This window comes from Arabidopsis lyrata (genome assembly GCF_000004255.2).
Source record: "Arabidopsis lyrata subsp. lyrata unplaced genomic scaffold ARALYscaffold_4, whole genome shotgun sequence".
NCBI classification, from domain to species: domain Eukaryota; kingdom Viridiplantae; phylum Streptophyta; class Magnoliopsida; order Brassicales; family Brassicaceae; genus Arabidopsis; species Arabidopsis lyrata.
The window spans coordinates 961,064-980,372 of NW_003302552.1; the positions used below are offsets into that span (position 1 = coordinate 961,064).

At 34.1% G+C, this 19,309-nt stretch overlaps 4 protein-coding genes and 1 long non-coding RNA gene across 28 annotated transcripts; 1 reads left to right on the plus strand and 4 right to left on the minus strand.

The window, feature by feature from the left end:
* Positions 1-155: 155 nt before the first annotated feature.
* On the minus strand, positions 156-1,530 carry LOC9314685 (protein MIZU-KUSSEI 1). The gene has a single exon (XM_002880398.2). The coding sequence runs from the start codon at positions 1,151-1,153 to the stop codon at positions 416-418; it is 738 nt and encodes a 245-aa protein (XP_002880444.1). The 5' UTR covers positions 1,154-1,530; the 3' UTR covers positions 156-415.
* Positions 1,531-7,869: 6,339 nt separating this feature from the next.
* On the minus strand, positions 7,870-8,651 carry LOC9316512 (classical arabinogalactan protein 2). The gene has a single exon (XM_021029977.1). It carries the CDS (start codon positions 8,482-8,484, stop codon positions 8,077-8,079), a length of 408 nt encoding a protein of 135 aa, XP_020885636.1. The 5' UTR covers positions 8,485-8,651; the 3' UTR covers positions 7,870-8,076.
* A 1,699-nt stretch (positions 8,652-10,350) lies between these two features.
* Positions 10,351-13,115, plus strand: LOC9316513 (GLABRA2 expression modulator). Its single transcript, XM_021029762.1, has 4 exons — positions 10,351-10,794; positions 10,915-11,016; positions 12,024-12,295; positions 12,686-13,115. Exons 1-4 carry the CDS (start codon positions 10,479-10,481, stop codon positions 12,872-12,874), a joined length of 879 nt encoding a protein of 292 aa, XP_020885421.1. The 5' UTR covers positions 10,351-10,478; the 3' UTR covers positions 12,875-13,115.
* A 457-nt stretch (positions 13,116-13,572) lies between these two features.
* Positions 13,573-16,301, minus strand: LOC110229385. 15 transcript variants are annotated; one of them, XR_002332798.1, is made up of 6 exons: positions 15,663-16,301; positions 15,391-15,562; positions 15,214-15,275; positions 14,361-14,819; positions 14,047-14,282; positions 13,573-13,941 (listed from the first exon to the last, which is right to left on the minus strand). It is a non-coding gene; the product is annotated as an uncharacterized LOC110229385 (long non-coding RNA). The 15 variants fall into 15 exon arrangements; XR_002332801.1 differs by having other exon boundaries at positions 14,361-14,677; positions 14,787-14,819; positions 15,214-15,562; XR_002332793.1 differs by having other exon boundaries at positions 14,361-15,335; positions 15,486-15,562.
* Positions 16,302-16,539: 238 nt separating this feature from the next.
* On the minus strand, positions 16,540-19,295 carry LOC110229384. 10 transcript variants are annotated; one of them, XR_002332787.1, is made up of 5 exons: positions 18,843-19,295; positions 18,259-18,369; positions 17,037-17,730; positions 16,919-16,973; positions 16,547-16,576 (listed from the first exon to the last, which is right to left on the minus strand). XR_002332787.1 is itself a non-coding variant. In XM_021029386.1 (5 exons), the coding sequence occupies exons 1-5, from the start codon at positions 17,625-17,627 to the stop codon at positions 16,934-16,936; spliced, it is 339 nt and encodes a 112-aa protein (XP_020885045.1). In that variant the 5' UTR covers positions 17,628-17,825; the 3' UTR covers positions 16,583-16,933. The 10 variants fall into 10 exon arrangements, 1 of the variants encoding a protein (XP_020885045.1); XR_002332784.1 differs by lacking the exon at positions 16,547-16,576 and having other exon boundaries at positions 16,583-17,272; positions 17,361-17,433; positions 17,591-17,730; XR_002332781.1 differs by lacking the exon at positions 16,547-16,576 and having other exon boundaries at positions 16,583-17,289; positions 17,361-17,433; positions 17,591-17,730.
* Between the last annotated feature and the right edge of the window lie 14 nt (positions 19,296-19,309).

Genomic DNA, 19,309 nt, shown 5'->3' on the forward strand with positions numbered 1-19,309 from the left:
CTTGTTTGGGATATTTTAAGAGTTAATTTTTTTTGTTTTTTTTTGTCAACGACTACTTATTATAGTCTGTTAAGTGCATTATGAATTGGTGTTCAAAAAAAAAAAGGTGCATTATGAACATTTGTATCTATTTTTGCCGAGTTATTCTCATTTTTGTCTCTTGATAAGCAGTTTTTTTAAAGACGAGACCATTATTTATGTAGTACAGAAATGATAGCAACAAGATAAACACTTAAACTCGAATCAATGGACTATCGAATTGGTATGATGTAGATTACATACAAAGCCAGAGCTAAAGCCAATAGCTTTAAGCACGACTCAAAAACAAGTTCTTTTCTCTAGACCAAAGAAAAAAAAAAAGGGAAGAAACTTGAAAACAGAACTCTTATGTACGATCACTCCAGCGGTAATTAACTCAGACCGATGATGGGACGATGAAGATACTGAGTTCTTGTCCGATATTCCCAGCTGGATCAATCAAATGGAAAGATTCAGATTCTTTCGAACCATTCACTCGTCTGAAACTAGCTCTCAAATACATCAATTCATCATCGAACCGGCCAAGTTCTTTCCCAGTCACAACGCCGGCTCCAACCATCACTTTACTCAGAGCGGTCAACGCCGTCATGTCATCTTGAGACGGACTGCGTTTTCTCGCATACCCAACTCTTTTTCCGTTGCAATACATGTTCCAAAATGGCTTTGACAAAATAGAGTCGTCGTCTTCTTTTTCGTTGTTACGTTCTAACACTATACGCAACGCGCCTTCTCTCATTTCTCGAGCTAAAACCGTCGTTGGAACTGCTAGCTCGAGGAGAAGATCGAGGTTTGTTGATTTTCTTGGTGTTTGGATACAGAAATTGATCTTTCCTTTGCGGTATCCGAAGATTGTTCCAGTGACAGTCGACGAAGAAAGGGATGAAGAGGAACGAAAAGAAGACGTGCGTGATTTGATGTCGTTGTAGAGGTTCTTTCCTCTCAAGTTAGTGTTATCTTGTTCGAGTTCTTGGACTAATGTGCAGTTGCAAGTTGGGATTAGAAGCTGAATGAATGAGCGGAGGAGACGCCATGACCTGACTTGTTTCTGGCAGTCTACGGTGGTTACCACCGTCGATTGAAACTCCATTGAAGCTATGACTTTGCTCTTTGACATTGTTAATACTTCCGATGAAGCAAAAAAAAAAAAGTGGAAAAAAGAAGAAGAAGAAGCTTAAGGATTTGGTGTTGAAGTCTTATAGGGTATTAGGGTTTAAATAGGGAGACATAGGAGGGTTTACGTACGAGTACCTTTTTTTTAGTACATTACTATTTAATTGTTTTAAATCCTATTTTGGTTTTATTTTTTTCATTTTTAATATATTTATGTTTGGGTTATGAGAGGCAATTTATGAGCTCTGATTTGTAAAGTATGATTCGTGTTGGGTTTTTGTCACTCACCCAAAAAGATTCTTTCGGAATAGGTGGAACTACTATTTAATATTTTGTATTTTTATTATTGCAATAAAGCATATAAAACTTAGATGTAAAATAATTGGGGTTTCTGACCTTGAATAATTGTTTGACATCTTTTTGCAGGATTTGTTTCAATTCGTATATATTCACTTTCTAGGAGGAATTTTACTTCAAAATATTGAGGCCTAAATCAACCATACAAACGTATTTAGTAAGTATCAAACTATCAATTTTGTTTATGATGGAATTAGTATTAAAAAAAACAAATATTCCATAATTAATAAAAAAAAAAAAAGGAATGCAAATGTTAAACCGCTCTCATGACTTATGTTAACAATCACAACTATCAATTGATATCTAAAGTTAGTGTAAATACTAATATATATATTCAACAAAAAATTGTATATTATATTATTTTTATTTTATTTGTAAGATTTTAATATTAGGTTGGTAAATTCTTTGTCGGACATATCCTGAAACTGTAATATACGATCAACTAAATATATAATCAGCAGATAGAACTGTTGGCACTCCTTATAACTGGAGTTCTTTTGCGTTGGATTGATAAGATTTGTTTGATATGATCTATAATATTACGGAATAACTTATATTTACAGCTGAACTTAAAAGTTTACATATTACCAATATTTTTTTGGGTTTTTAAAACTTAGGTATGTCTATTATAGTATTACTATATGTGTTAATTGACTTACAAAATGTGCAAATAAAATACAAGGTTTTATTTTTAATTTATGTAATTTGTTCGTCTTTGATTGACTCTCCAAAAAGAATTATTTTCTGGAATGTAATATACACAGCTTTGATGTTAATGTTAAATAAGAAAAAAAAAAAATTAAAAATAATCACTGCATTGAACATCTAACCGTCATAAGTTTAAGTAAATGATATATGTTCATACGATGCAAACGCGTATACTAAACTTTATTGATCTAGTTCATTTAGAGTGAATAATGATAATTTGTATGTAGAATTGTATACACACACGTATGAATGTAAAAAATAAATTAAACTTTTGATACCACATGTATCGAATTACGGGTGAGTGGTGACGTTGGAGTATATTTTTAATATTAAAATACAAAGAGAAAAAGAGAACAAATCGAGTAATCCAAAAATATACAGATTGGATGAAATTATTCTCAAATAATAATACAACATTTCCGCCTTTTGCCTTTTCAACTGCTAAAAATCATTTAAAGAAAACAAATTTTACTTATAAAATAATAAAAAGAAAGCAAACATTATATGTATATTAATATCCGTACGACACAAAGAGTTGTATAATTGCATAATGATTACACCATTAGATTCTCTCTACCACTTTCATTAGACTCCAATTTTTTCTAATATTAATTAAATCTGATTTTTATCTATTGGAAGATTAACATTGAGCACTCGACAAATAAATCCTAAAAAAAGTTCTCCATTCTATCTATTACGAGATTCCTCGTTACAGCTCGTGCATGTTATTATTTCACTTATCTTTTTCTCAAATATATTTAAAGATTGTAATTTAACTACAAATACCTCTTGGCTTTTCCAATTTCAATTACTCTAGGGTCATCAATTATGTTGATTCTAAAACAAAAAGAAGAGAGAAAAAACAAAAATAAAGCATGAGCTATGACACTAGATATTTTTCTTTTTTCTTTTGGCCCTCTTGTATCTCTTATTATGTTTATAAATCTATAGTAAGTTAACAAAAACAAAAGAAGAAAAGCAAGAAATGAGCTTTTATAAATCATTTAACAAATAAAAAGAAATGAGCTTTTATATTGAAATTACAACAACAAGCAGAAAAGTGCATTTGGGTCCAAATCTAACAAAAAGGAAAACTAGTTTATTATGGTGTGTCTAAGCTAGCCTGGTTTCTCCACTCATGTCTTTTTGGCATTTTTCCTTCACCTTTATTTTGTTCTCTACTTACATATATGTGCTCCATGTTAGTCATATACAAAATCATTTTATTTAATTATATATGCCACCTTAATTTCGTGTAATATAATTAACAAATATATTGATATCATTTCATTTTAGAAATATCTTAACAATTCACCCGAAGAAACTATGGTCTATATGATACACTAAGGGGGTGTTATTGGTTTATTAATTTGTAAATCCATATAGAATTTGAAAATCTCTATTAATTATGAAATCAAGATATATGGATTTTGAAATAACATGTGTTTACCCATGGATTTGAATCCTTCTATTTTTCTCTTTTAATTCCATTCAAATCCATTTAAAACATAATTTGGATTCTCAAATCCAAAAACAAATGACTAAACGAATAACATAGGATTTTAATTAGTATTTATAAATCATAGAACTAATAACACATGATTTTAATTAAGATTTTAAATTCAATGATTGAATAACAAATGATTTTTGTTTGGATTTCTAATTCTTTATAAATCCATGAACCAATAACCCCTCCTAAGAAATTGAAGAAATTCAAAACACCAAATTCCACTCTACTTCATATGTTGGGTACAAACCAACGTCCCACATCGGAAGTTTAGAAAAGAAGTTTCTATTATATAAGTAAAGTCCAACTCCAATTAGTATGAGGCATTTTGGGAAGGAGCCCAATAACAAATCCGTGCGGGCTTGAGCATGTAGGCCCAAAGCGGACAATATCATACTAATGGGGAGTTGGAATGGGCTTGGAAACCCCAATATCATATTTGTCAAACCTAAAAAGTATTTTTTTCTATGATAAAGAATCTCATATTGAAGTTTCAAATTAATGTCCCACATTTTTGGAATGGTTGGATAATCTTGCAATGTAAATAAAACATTCACAACAACCAATAATGATTGAAACCGCAATGCAATAACACTAAACCGCAAAGACCTTTACTAACATTTTCACATATATTCATATTAAAGTAACACTAAAGCACAACTTAATTTTCCACCAATTAACCAATCTGTAAAATACTCGAAAATTTAGAATTACCATATAGAGTACTAATCTTTTTGCACCCACACTTTCCATATCATAACAAACACGTACGTACTCTCTCAAAAATTTAAAATACTACTAATGTTTTGCTATGTTCGGCCAACCAATTCACTCACGAGTCACGACTATGACTACATCATAATGGTAACATTTTCATCCGGAATTTCATGTGTCTACCAAACACCTAACCTAAAGAGATTGATGTAAAATACTTAGCAAAGAAGATATGTAAATTCAAAGTTACATACATATATAGTGAAACTAATCTTATTCGTTCTTTGGTGTTTGATTAGTTGTTTCTTTTCTTCTATGATTCCTAAGAGAGAGAGGGAGCAAAATGGAAGTGTGACATCCCATTGTCTGAACTTTTGGTCGGTAATTCCATGGGCAAAGTTAGCTGTTATTGTTCATTGCCTTTTTACTCATCAATCATCAAGGCTTTTGTTACAATTATATTCCCTTTTAACATACATATTAATATACGTCCAAAATTATATATGATTCATATTTCATATCTGAAAACTTTTCTCAAGGACCTCATAAAACTTTCATGCCATCCTAATTAACTTTAAAAGTAAAGATATTTTGTGTCGGCTAAATTATTTGGTATCAAAGATTAGTTTCTCGTTTACCATGCCGCACGGTGTAGATAGTTTAGTTAGAGAAAACAACATCGAACTACACAAAATTCATATATATGAAAAAAAAAACATTCTCAAATATATATCATTTTGTTTTGTCTTTGTTTAGTTTGCAGAGTTACCACAAAAGTTTGAAGTAACTTTCCTAAATTCGTAGTAGGCAAGATTGACCCAAATGTATATGAAGAAGTGATAAAGAAGAATTTAGGATCCACAAAATATGATGTTTGAATGAATCGGAGTTTGATGAAAGATGTGCGAGTCCTCTTTTCAAGCCCACTAGAAGATAATGGGCTATTACTAATGAGCTTGTGTTGGTTGACGAACAGAAATGGAGTTCGAGAAATACCAGAAAGATGCTAGAATTGCCATCTACAATTGAAAACTAAGCAAATATGTGAACTTCTAATTAGAAGTAAGATGTACAAATATATAGGTTTATAAAGAGAGACTAGAGAAAAGCTAATGACATAGACTTTCCACACATATTTACTAATATCTGTTATATGCTTCTTCAAGATGGAGGTATTCGTGTGACTCCAATTTTGGAACATGGTGTTTGATGACGCGCACGGGGTAGCAGTTTGGTGAAGGCATCCGCAAACTTATCGTTTGTAGAGACATGAGAATCTCGAAGCACACCGGCCATGATTTGATAGCGAATAAAGTGCAGTATATAGAGCAGTGTGTTTTATATGGGAATGAAAAACTAGGCTGGCACAAAAATATGTGATTCCTACATTCTTGCAATATATTACAAGTGCAAAGGAAGACATAGATTCCCTACTAAAAAACTTAAGTTTTAAGTTGATCTTTTAAAAGGCACATGTGTAACTTTTAAGTTGATCTTATATATAAAATGGTATTTCTTGGAAGAAAAAAAATATATTCCCTACTAAAAACTTACCCAAGTTCTTCAAGACTTCCACCTTGACGATGTCATAAAAGCTATTGTGGAGAGAAAACAACATTATCCAATTCAAAAAGGTCCTTAGGAACACTAGGCTCATCTTCAAAAAATCCAAACCAGCACCACCAAACCAATCTCACCTTCTCTCAAGCATCTCACCATTTCTTCCTCATCGATTATAGCCCCACGAACCACGTTAACGATCACTCATTGCTTTCCCAGAGCAGAAAGAACATCTTTATTATTCAAATGCAATGTATTATCATTCAATTGACAACAGCTTATGAGTGCATCACTGTTAGCTGCCATATCTTGTAGTATATCCATGTTAATAGTGATATGGAACACTGGTAGGTGAGAGAGGAGTAAATTATTCGCACTGCTTGTTTGAAAACACGAATTATTTTCACACAAATTAAAATAGGGGTAATTGTAGAGAAATACCAAGTTACTAATTCTATATTTATTTTCTTTTGTCAGTATGTTGAGTTTGTTTCTCAATTCTTGTGGACCTTTCACATTAGAAAGTAGAAACAAATATTGATGTTTCTTCTACTATGTTTCTTTCTAGTCATTATCAAAAATTTCAGAGGAATCACATATGAGCTTATCAAGCAGAGTCAACATAATAACTCAAATCTGGTTAAAACTTCATTCCAAAGAATTAGATTCAAAACCTTCTTTTACTATGTGTAACTATCTAAACAAAAAATCTTTTGATTATATATAAAGGGGATTCTGATTTTTTTTTGTTTTTAAATAATGTACATGGCTTTTACATAGTATGATGAGACTTCCAATCCATGTCAAGATATTTTGACCTAAGCAACATGAACTAGCGTCCACGTAGAAAAAAACTTAAAAGATTTTAAGCTTGAAAAGAACACAAGAACTTTAGGGAGAAAAAGGCTTAGTTATTACCAATACAATAGTTAATGTCAGCTAGGCCTGGGCAAAATATTCGTTAGATCCGTTTCGATTCGGTATTCGTTTTGATTCGATTCGAAAAATCCGAATATCCGTAAAATTTTGGAGCAAAGCAAATAGGAAAATGTAGTATTCGTAAAAACCGGAGCAAATAACAAATATTGATTTTTTAAAAGTCGGATATCCGCTTCGATCCGTATTTTTTATATATATTAGCATATATATATATATATATATATTTTTTTTTTTTTGGTAAAAAATTTATGATATATATGCATATCATAATATATTTTTGGCTTGTATTTGTAAACTCAGTTTTTTTATCCTTTGGACCTGTGTTTGTGACACAATTTAATAGTTTTTATTAGTGAAGTGGAATTTATTAAAGAAAAAAAAAATCAATATCCCTTAAAAATAAGAAGTTGGAATCTTGCGACGATGTTTTTTTTCCAAATTGTATCTTATTCTTCGTAGTTTTACATGCGAGCGCTTAGCTTTTTAGGGTTTTAATAGGTGCAGAAGTATCGAAGTGAATATCCGCAAATATTACAAAAAAATCCGGATATTCGTTTTTCCGAATATCCGGAAATTTTCGGATCAAAGCAAATCACAGAATCAAGTATTCGGTTGAAACGAATCGAATAACGAATATCTCAAATTTTCCGGATATCCGCTTCGTGCCCAGGCCTAATGTCTGTAACCCTTCTTTTTTTTTTTCTGCATCATATTCTCATTGTCCAAACGTTCCTGGGTTTCTCATTTCATGTTGAAGGCAATTTAAAGTTTCAGAAAGCTCCTCCAAGGGCGGGTGTGACGAGTCATCGACAACAACGCCCTATCTACGCTCTTAAAATGATTTCGGACATGTTACTTGGAAGGGACGGGCATGCTTACAACGACCCATCTACGCTCTTTAATTTTGTTATTGGAAATACATAACAAAGCGAAAGTAAATTTAAAAGAATTATTTTGATTTATAAAAAAGAATAGATATTACACCATCTCGTCTCTATGTTCATCTCAACCCCAACAAATTATACATGTGTCCACGTCAAAATAATAATAGAAGTAAATAACAAATATGAACGAGAAGAAGTAATTAAGATAAAACAGTAATAGAAAGCAGAGGATCCAAATCCACCAAACTCAAAAGCTCTCTAAGCCAAAGCGACAGCGTATAAAGCTCCGGCAACAGCTGTTCCTACAAGAAAAGCTTTGTTAGCCCAGGCGGCACTTGGTGCATCAGCGGCACCGTCTGGTCCTGGAGCTGGAGCTGGAGTTGGAGTTAATCCAGCGGAGGGACCAGGAGCAGGAGCCTCTGTCTGAGGAGGAGAAGCAACCGGAGATGTTGTTGGAGAAGTGGTAGGAGCAGTGGTTGGAGCTGGAGTTGGCTCGTTAACTGGAACCGGTGGTGAAGCAACTGGTGAAGGTGTTTCTGCTGTCACCGGAGGAAGTGCCGTTGGTGGAGGAGTAACGGTGGTTGGTGCCGGTGCAGGAGCTTGAGCGAGACATGAAGTGGCCAAGAAACCAAGAAAGATCAAAGCTTGCATTGCCTTAGAATTCATTTTTAGAATCTCTCTTCTTTGTCTGAATCTTGAAACTCTGTTTGTTTGATGTTTTAAACTCTTTTCTTTGTTTTTGTTGATGGTGTTGAACAATGAGAGAAGAGTTCTATATATACCCGATGGTTGGGGATAATTAAATAATTAATTAATTATTGGTATGACACTAATCATGCGAACCACATACAAAAATACAACATGGCTTAGCTTTTCAATGGCGGTTTTAAAAATAATTGCTGTCTTTTTTTTTTTTTTTTTAACTTGACGTGTTTGAGTTTTTGAAGTTTTCTTGAAGAATCATCTACACGAAGGAGCACCAAACGGATCCACAGATCTCTGCCACGTGTTTATTCTTAACGAGGTTATTCTGAGATTCGTTAATATTGACACGTGTTGTGTTTATATTTGTTAATAGATATGATTTGACTGTGTGTAATTTGCTTTTTGGTTAACCGCGTTACAATGTCAGCTTAATATTAACACGATTTTTGACTTATATGTTTCATGGACATGACGCGTTACAAGTAAATAATTAACATTATACGAAAAATGGGTCATTATTATAGTTCAGATTCATAGTATGTCTTATCAAATTTGTCAACTGTTAATTATTTTAAATGTATATTATAATCGTTTCCGTTGAATTTTTTTTATTATATATATTCGTTTATCTGGACTGATTATACGAGTAAGGGCTGGCAAAGGCTGTCATATTTTCATGTTAATTTAGTTGATAAATAAAAAATAATTACTAGATCATTTAAGTTATATATTAGTATGTTTTTATTTAATTTTGTTGCAATATTCTAGTGACAGATTACTTGGTGGCCATTATTGTTACAAACTTACAACGAAACAGTCAAGCAAACGCGCATTCTCATATTCTACAGCTATCATTGTTACGGTGTGAACTGCTTAGTTATCATTTCAATAAGAACCTACCTAACAATTATTTATATCCTTGAATAATAAATTGTTAGACTCTTGCTTTGACCTTAATATGCATTGTATCTTCTTCAATAAAATTATCATTTGAAACTTTTTTTTCCTGCCAGCTTTGACCAAATTAATATATTAAAAACTTACCAAAAAGAAATTTTAATTAAATTGATTTGTAGAAGAAGTTTGGACGAGGCCTACCAAGGCCTCTCTTTCTAGCTTTTCGTGGATGTGGCCTGACCTCGTAACTTTTCTTATTTTTTCAAGCCCAAAGTAGCTTTGCTTTATTTTCACTTGCATACAAAGTTATTAGTTTTAAGTTTTAACATATGAAAATTCCAAGATAGAGGGGGAGTTATTCATTGTTTTAAGTTATTCATGTAATCTAGAAACATGTTGAACCTCTAAAGAATACCCTATGTTTAAAAAATTCACATGTAAGTATGAAAATTTGGTTCTGTTGGCTATAAAAAATGACCAAGTGATACATGACAATGTAGTGTGAAAAAAAAAAGATCTCGTCTCTGTGTAGATTTAATGTTTTTAACCGCTCATCAAATCTCTGTAAGTAGTTTGGTGAAGAACGTATGAAGTCTATACCGCTCGTATTACTCCTCAGACCCAATATATTGCATACATTGAACCTCTTTTTTAATTAAAAACATCAAATGTTCCATATCTTTGATTAAAAATTTATTTGCCCAAAGAAGAAACTAATCTGACACTAGTTACATAGAAAAACATAGACCCTTGTGCTCATGTCCCTATTGATCTCAAATCTTAATCCATACCTCTTAATTGTCTAACAAAAAAAAAATCAAACGTACCATAATTATCATCATATGTAATGTAGGAAACAAATACGTATTTACCGGTATATATAGTAAATACGATCAAAAAATCAAACATATCACAATATATATAATTTTATTTTTTACCAAAGAAAAAAAAAGGAAAGGCAACGATTACGATTCGATCCTTGCAGAATTCAAACTCAAACAAGCCGTTTATCTCACGCGCCGCCGTACGCGCCACGATCCGTCCTTGGAGATCAATTGATGGAGCCGCCGAAGGGAGATACCGAAGTGAAGACTGATGTTCCGGTCAAGGATCCATCGCTGAGCGTCGTCGAGGATGCGAGCACCGAGATATCTTTGTCCGATGAGGTTTTATCGAAGGGGAGCGATACAACGCCGGTGAAAGCTCCGAGTCGAACATCGTCTGGATCGAAGAAATCCGTTCACTGGAGCCCCGAATTGGTGTCTGGGTCTCAGGAACCGGATCAGAAAGCTGCATCATCGTCTTCTTCGGCTGGATCTAATCCGTATATTGCTCGTTCTCCGGCTGAGACGTCGTCAGATGCGTCGTTGAAAGGTAAGAGTGTAAATGGTGTAGTGAATTGTGATTCGTACCGGTGAGATTGTGTATTGCTTGGAATTACCTTTTTGTGATGTCTCTCTCTCTCTCTCTCTCTCTCTCTGTGAATTGGATTAGATACGATGGAGTCTGTGAAAGGAGTGCTTGGTAGATGGGGAAAGAAGGTTGCAGAAGCAGCAAAGAAGACGGAGAGCCTTGCCGGCAACACATGGCAACACCGTAAGTTTTCGATTTTTATATCATTTTGGAATCAAATTCAATGCTTAGAGTTCAGGGGAATCAAGAATTGTTCATAGAGTCTTGTTAAAAGGAGCTTGTTCTACTCATTTTCCTTTGTTGTATGTTGGTGTTTAGTTTGCTACTGGTTTTAGGACTGAGTAAATATCATCATATTCGTTAGTGCTCAAGTTTATCTTTATGATTTCTCAGTTCTTGATCGCTTTTCAACATGTTGTTGCTATAAAATGGGACGTTCTTACTGGCTTGTTTTGATAAATTTCATAATTACAAACGGAACACTCCCCTGAATGTCAGTCTTTAGTCAGTACATTAAAAGACAATGACCTTTGATCTTTTTGATTTCTTGCTTAGAATAGTTAAGGGACTATGTTAGCTGTGGAATCATATTGTGTTGTAAGAAATATCTAAATTTTTCTTGGGTTTATCTTCATAAACAGTTTAGAATCACAATTGTTGTACATGGATCATTCCTCTTCGATTTTTCTCCAGACCAAGATTAATAGCACATTTGCTCAGTTTTAGAGGATGATCTTTTGATATTGTCAAGTTTGTGATCATAGTAATTAACAAATCTGGCTTGGATTTGAAAAAGAAGATTCTCCAAGTTTGAGTCTGTCAAACTTTGTACCTTGACCCATGAGGCCATGAAAAGTGTTTATAAGAGAGTCTGAATAACCACTCGTGATGTAGTCTAACTAGTAGGGAATTAGCTCCTAGTTTTGAAATCAAAAAGCCTTTTGGCGGACTGACGAATTACCACTCTAATCAAGAGATGTTCTTGGTGGTTTGTTGAATGTTTGAGCAATGGAGGTTGAGGGAAAATGTAAAAATGTCTGAGAACTAGCTAAACATATTGAAATTGGGGGATTAAGAAAGTTTACAAAATTAAATTTATGTTAGAGTGTTTTTGTGTGAACTCTATAACCCTTATATTTGACATTCAAGCTATCTGATTGATGTCTTTTATAATCTTCTCTTTCAATCAGTGAGAACTGCTCCGAGTTTTGCGGATGCTGCTATGGGAAGAATTGCACAGAGTACTAAGGTCTTTGCAGAAGGAGGATATGAGAAGATATTTCGACAAACCTTTGAGACAGTTCCTGAAGAACAACTGCTAAATTCTTTTGCATGTTACTTGTCAACATCAGCTGGCCCAGTTATGGGAGTTGTATATATATCAACTGCCAAACTTGCTTACTGTAGTGACAATCCTCTCTCCTATAAAAATGGTGATCAAACCGAATGGAGCTATTACAAGGTAATGTGTCCTACATCTTTGCATTTCAGAATTATAACCATTTCGAAGACACCATATTATTACTTCAGTGACCATAACTGTTCGAAATCTGTTGGCTGGTTATCTGGTCAATGCTTAAGACAATGTTTCGTTATAGTTTGTTAGTAGCATCAACTAAGGAGCTGCCGTAGAGTGATTCATTAGGATTGAAAATTACTCTTAAGTTGTTACCGGAATCATAAATCCATGGACTTTTTGTGAGAGTCAATAATACAATAGCATCAGCTTCTCATCTCTTGTTTCCTCGAAACCATCCGATACGATTGCATTAGCTTAAACTGTTTATTCATTGCAATAAGATTACTGCTACATTGATCATTAATGAACACTGTGTGTCTTCTTCTGAAATAGGTAGTAATCCCATTACATCAACTTAAAGCAGTGAACCCATCAACAAGCATAGTCAATCCTGCAGAGAAGTACATACAGGTGATTTCGGTAGACAATCATGAGTTCTGGTTCATGGGTTTCTTAAACTACGAAGGCGCCGTCACATCTCTGCAAGATTCTTTGCAAGCTGGTGCTTTACGGTCGGTGTGATACATACTGGATGAATGATGACCATAAAAGCCTGCTGGTCTGCAACTTTTATTGCTTAGTCATATCAGAAGACTCAGATTTACATTATTCTGCGTGAAATATAATCTCCAAATCTTAATTTGCTACAGAAACTGTCTAAATTTAATTTAAAATGTTTTATCTTTTAATATGTTTACGAGAGGACAGCTTAATTGTAATTCATCATTCAGTAGCAGTTCCTTTTAGTTTCTCTGTTGAAGAATTCAAGAATCTAATATAAGCAGTTTTTAGCAAAGTTGTGGGGCAGTTTCATAAATACCGAAAATTTTGGGGTAATTTCGTAAATACTTAAAGTTTAGGGGCAATTGCATCAATATCGAAAGTTGAGTGGCAATTCCGTAAATATCAAAAGTTGTGGGGCAATTTCGTAAATACCCTAAAGTTGTGGGGCAATTTCGTTAATATCGAAAGTTTTGGGGCACTTTCGTAAATACCTGAAGTTGTGAGGTAAATTCCTAAATATTGAAAGTTTCGGGACAATTTCGTAAATATCGAAAGTTGTGGGTAATTTCGTAAATATGGAAAGTTGTGGGGCAATTTCGTAAATATCAAAGTTCATTTTCTTTTCGTCGAATCAGATTGAACTTGGATAAGGCATCTGATTAGGGTTTTTTCCCAAGATCACTAATTAAAAATTCAAAATTAATTCACAGAAGAAATTCGAATAAGATTAACCACTAATTTTGATGAAGAAGATTTTACAGGCATGACAAAAATTACAGACAAAATGAAGTTAGACTTGTTTCGTACTTGTTCGTTTCTAAAGAGCCAAGTACTGTATAGAGAGCGAGAGATCTAAACAACTTGTCTCTCTTCTCTCACTCACTTGTTGTGTGTTTTTTTTTTTTTTGTAAATTTTTCAAAAACTCCCTCCAAAAAAGAAAAAAACTCAATTGACTGAGAAAACTAAGCAAAAGATCAGATCGGAATCTTAGCCATGGATGCTCTTTCTCAGGCGATCACTTCCGGGATCTCCATTCCTTACAAGAAGAAGAATTCTATTCTCGTTCCTTGTCATGGACTCACATCTAAAAGAGAAATATGAAATGTTTGATTAGTTCTTGCAAGTTATAGATTACTTAAACACGTCAGAAATTTCCAGAAAAACATTGGATCAGTGTGTGTTTATCTACCTGACCCTTCTTTCAGGGAGACTGAATGGTTTTCTTAAATTGTGTTATTTTTCCTCTTAAGAATCCTTTACCCTGGTACAAAACCATTATGCTAGCAGTATACTATATACACAAGACCATAAAAAAAAAAACTACAAAAAGGGATCAAGACAGTTTATCTACCTGATCCTTCCTTCTTCCGAGGCAATTGAATTACTTTCCTAAGTTAAGTTATTTTCAGCTTAAGAGTCCTCCATCTTGATACAAAATAGCAGTTACTAAATACATAAGACTATAAATGAAACCACTAAATTAATGCTAATGAAGAAACTTACTCGAAATCTTACTAAGTATGATCAAAGCCGGGATTCGACTGCGTTGCTCCTGTTAATCTTGGCAAGGAAACAATGTCTACAGCTGAAATATTGAACATTTTGATAATTGTGAATGAAGCAAAAGTAGATGAGAAGAAATGGAGAAACTTCACCTTAAAACTCTTAGTGTTTTTCTTGGATTTTGAATCATCACCTTAAAACTCTTAGTATCCCTTCACAAGAAATCACAGTACGAAACATATCTAAGTAAATATATTGATTACCCCTTTACTTTTGTATGCAGGACACTGTTTTCGCTTGTACTCGCTTGAATCTCACTTTTAGAGCAGCATAAAAAGTAATTAGATTCAATGTGACCAACAAAATGATTCATAGTAGTAAAAGACTAAGAAAAGAAAGAAAAATGGGAAGAGAGAGATACTTCACCTGAAATTGACTTGGCAACATAATCTCAGAGTTCTTAACAATAAAAAAAAAAGAAAGATATTAATCGTAAGTTATTTATTGTCTTCTTTCTTTCTTGTGTCTAGTTTTGTGGTGTGCTGTATTTTATTTCTTGTGTTTGAGAGTGTTTAAAGTTTTGTTGCGTGTGATGTGATTTTTTTTGTAGTGTTTTGAGTTTTGTTGCGTGTGATGTGATTTTTTTTGTAGTGTTTTGAGTTTTGTTGTATTTCGGTGTGTTTTGAGTTTGAGTGCATTGTATTTGTGTGTTTTTCGTGTCTGTGAACGCGTGTATTTTCAGATAGTGTGAGTAATCAAAACAAGCTAATCAAATGAAAATAACCTGGTGAGATGACCCAGAGAACCTATGCATGACAAATTAGATATGAGAATAGAGGGAGAGATATCTGACCTCTCATGCTCCTGGCGACAAAATCACCTTACGAAATTTTGTTCTCTGGACCTCCAAGATATCTGCATGAAGCAGGAAACACGACCCGTCATTTGCTCTTGCCTACTGAACCAAAATTTTACCTGAATGTACAATAAACAAACAATAAAAAAAACAACAACTTGGTAAGAGTCTTACAGAGCCAAAATCTAACTGCTTGCAAAAAATTTCTACTTTTAATCTTGATGGATCATGCTGTATAACGAAGAACCCCCAACTGAAAATAATCTCACTTGAAACGCATTAAGATGTCGAAAAGAGAATCCAACCATCATCTTGGCAGAAATATGATTTAACAGTGTTTCAAAACCTGATCAAAACGAAATGACAAGATCAAGATGTAAACAAAAGTTTGGAAGCAAGAAACTAAATAAATGCAATTAGAAATTTATAACAATGGATTCACTTACAATAAAATCAAGCTTAGCCTTACATATTGTTGGGGTCGGATTCCACCCGCGTTAAGTCCGAGCTATGACAACGCCTCGGGACCTATCACCAAATCAGCTCGGGGAACTCTGACCAAACATCTCAGAATCCCGCACGGATCGGTTCGGATATCCTCACTGCCGGCTCGGGACTGCCAACCAACTTGGGTACCCGAGCCCGTCAATCCAATACCCGAGCCCGACTCGGACAACCGAACCCGTTCACGATTCAGTCAACCGAGCCGATTCTTTTCGACGTCCGAACGACCGAACCCATCCACGGTTCGGGTTCCTAAGCCCGTTCCTCCTACGAATACCCGAGCCCGGCAAATATTTCGGCTCGGGCATAATGTCACATTGTTTGTCCGAGCCGAACACCAGGAAGTCTCCGAATCACCCGAGGCGAGACCGTAAGACACCCGAGGCGAAATCATCAACCGCCCGAGGCAAAGACTTAGTAAATATTCGTCTTCAAAGTACCATTTCCAAGCAAGGCATCATTTCCGAAAAAAAAGGATCATTTCCGATAGACCTGGAAATGATAGGGAAGAATCTCGAAGGATCAACTCAAATCGGGAAATCTTCCAAGAAACTCCGAAGAATAAGGAAATTATCCCAAAATCTGCGATATTCTAAGCCGACTTCAAGATAAATGAAAATCTTCCGAGAATATCGCTGGAGAGGGGGTGGTAAGAGACTCAAGGCTCTCGCAGAAGGGGAGGCAATATCACTCTAGAATTTACATTATGCAAAGCTCTCACAGCACAAACATCTTTTTCTCTTACGATCAAACTCTAGTACGATCAAACTATTCTTTTCATCAATAAAATCAAGAACACCATCTTTGGTTACGATTGTTTTCTGTTGTTCTTTGAGAATTCTCGCAAATTGTATCCCTAAATAAAAACCATAGACAAATCTCGATTGTGTTAGTTTCGACTTCCACACATATTTTGTCACTGTAGACTTTGTAAATGGCTTCTTGTTACTAATGGCACTAAGAATTAACACGTTAGAGACCAGTAAAACAATATGAAACTATGTAAGAAAACATCATAGAGTAAAAGATGAATGTAGCTAATCTGAAATAATATACATGACAACAAGAGAATGTCATGTTTTGTATGAAGAGATGAAGAATTTAGTCACCTTATGACTGAAGAATATATTTGGTCGTCTCATATGCAAAAGAATCTAAAACAACTAAGATACAATCCCTGACTTCGTTAGTACTGTACCTTGGAAATCGAGATCTAGTAGAGAACTATGATATGCTTTTTTAGTTCCTGCAAGCTATAGATCACTTAAACACGTCAGACATTTGCAGAAAAACATTGTATCAATGTGTTTATCTACCTGACCCTTCTTCTTTCGGGGAGACTGAATGGCTTTCTTAAATTTGGTTCTTTTGCGCTTAAAAATCTTCCATCTTGGTACAAAACCATTATGTTAGCAGTATACACAAGACCATAAAAAAACTACAAAAACTCAGAGAAGAGATGAAGATAGTTTATCTACTTGATCCTTTCTTTTTCCGAGGCAACTGAATCACTCTCCTAAGTTTAGTTATTTCCAGCTTAAGAATCCTCCATCTTGATACAAAACCATTCTAATAGCAGTTACTAAGTACATAAGACTGTAAAATTAAACAACAAAAATAATGCTTATGAAGAAACTTACTGGAAATGGTCTTTTGAAGTCTGATCCAAGTCGGGATTCGACTGCTTTGCTAGCACCTGTTGTTTCTGTTAATCTTGACAAGGAAACAATGTCCACAGCTAAAATATTGAACATGTTTATTAATTATGATAAAAATCAGTTTTTGCGATTGGTTTTTATTAGTGAAGTATGTATTGATAAGAAATTTGTATAAAGCAATGTAAATGATAAAAAGAAGAGAGCTATTTCACCTGAAAAGTCACGGATCTTCCCTTCACATGGAAGCATGGAAGAAACATATCTGATATCTAAATAAATTTCGTATGCAGGACACCGCTTTTGTTTGTAGTGGCTTTGAATTTCTCTTTTGGAATATCATCAAAGTACGAAACTGCTAACAAAACATACTAAACTTCAATGTGACCAATAAAAATAATTAATAGTTGTTAGAGACCAAGAAAAGAAAGAAAATGAGAAGAGAAAGATACTTCACCTGAAATTGACTTGGCAACAGAATCTCAAAATTCTTACCAATAAAAAATATATTAACCGTGAAGTTAATGTTTTTCTTTCTTTCTTGTGTCTAGTTTTGTGCTGTGCTATATTTTATTTCTTGTATTATGTTGTGTTTGGGCTTAGTTGCGTTTGGAGTGTGTTTAGAGTTTTGTTGCGTGTGATGTGAATTTTGTTTCTGTGTCGTGTTTGAGTTTTGTTTTTTCTGGGTGTGTTCTGAGTTTGAGTGCATTTGTGTTTTTTGTGTGTCTGTGAACGTGCGTGTTTCTAAATAGTGTGACTAACCCAAACAAACCAAGACAACTCGGCTAATCAACTAAAAATAACCTGTTGAGATGATCCAGAGAAACTATGCATGACACAATAGACATGAGAATAGAGAGAGAGAGAGAGAGAGATATCTGACCTCTCATATGCTCTTGGCTACAAAATCAGACCTCAAAATTATCTGCATGAGGCAGGAGAAACGACCCCTCATTTCTTCTCCAAATTGAGATATGAATTGCCACTTGGTTGCCTGAATCATATGACCACAAGACTGATTAGATTTCGGAAATGTATATATCTGAGATAATCAATGTATGTGTTCACATAGATTTAAATTAACCATTTTTTTCAAATTAATCTTCACAAAATCACAGATAAAGACGGTGATGGACTCATATTGATTAGTCCCAAAACGATACAGTCAAAAACATGGACATGAGGGAAATTCTCCAAATCGTTAGTTTTTTAACCATTTAAACTCATCAATTTCAACAAATAAGAGAGAAATTTCGATGTAGACTCTGTTCAACTATTTCAGAACATTAAAACTCTCCGATCACCAACCATTGAACAAGTACGCGATTACCTCAATAAAAAAAGATCTCAAAACCATCAAACAACTAAATTCGAACAGAAATCAAAGAAAGCAAATTCCAAATCCAAAACCCTAGATTCCCAAATTAACTAAGAAGAGAGAGAGAGAGATCGAAAAACATTGCGTACCTTCTTCGATTTGGTAGGACTATCACACGATCCGAATTCAAACCAATAGAAAAGTTTTAATCCTTGTATCAATCAGTCAGATTCTCATCGATCCAAAATCAAAACCCTAGGTTCTCGATTTGAATTGACCCAACGAATCAGAGACGCCATTGACGACGTAATTCAATTGATCGGAGAAAAGAATCAGAAGAAGATAGAAAAACAATAATCGCTTCTCCATAAAACCCTAACTCGTTTTTTCTTCAAAGAGGATTTGAAGAATTGAATTTTGAAATTTCAACTCTCACTGACCGTTTATTTGTGGGAGGAGAAAAGTTACCGTTGCGAAATAGAGAGCAGAGAGGCCCACAGCTATTTATGTGATTTTTTCGAAACAAATCAGCATCTGAATTTACGATTATGACCCTGAGTTTTCAAAATTTGGATAAATCGGTTCGATTTCTTTAATTTGAATATACCGATAGTTA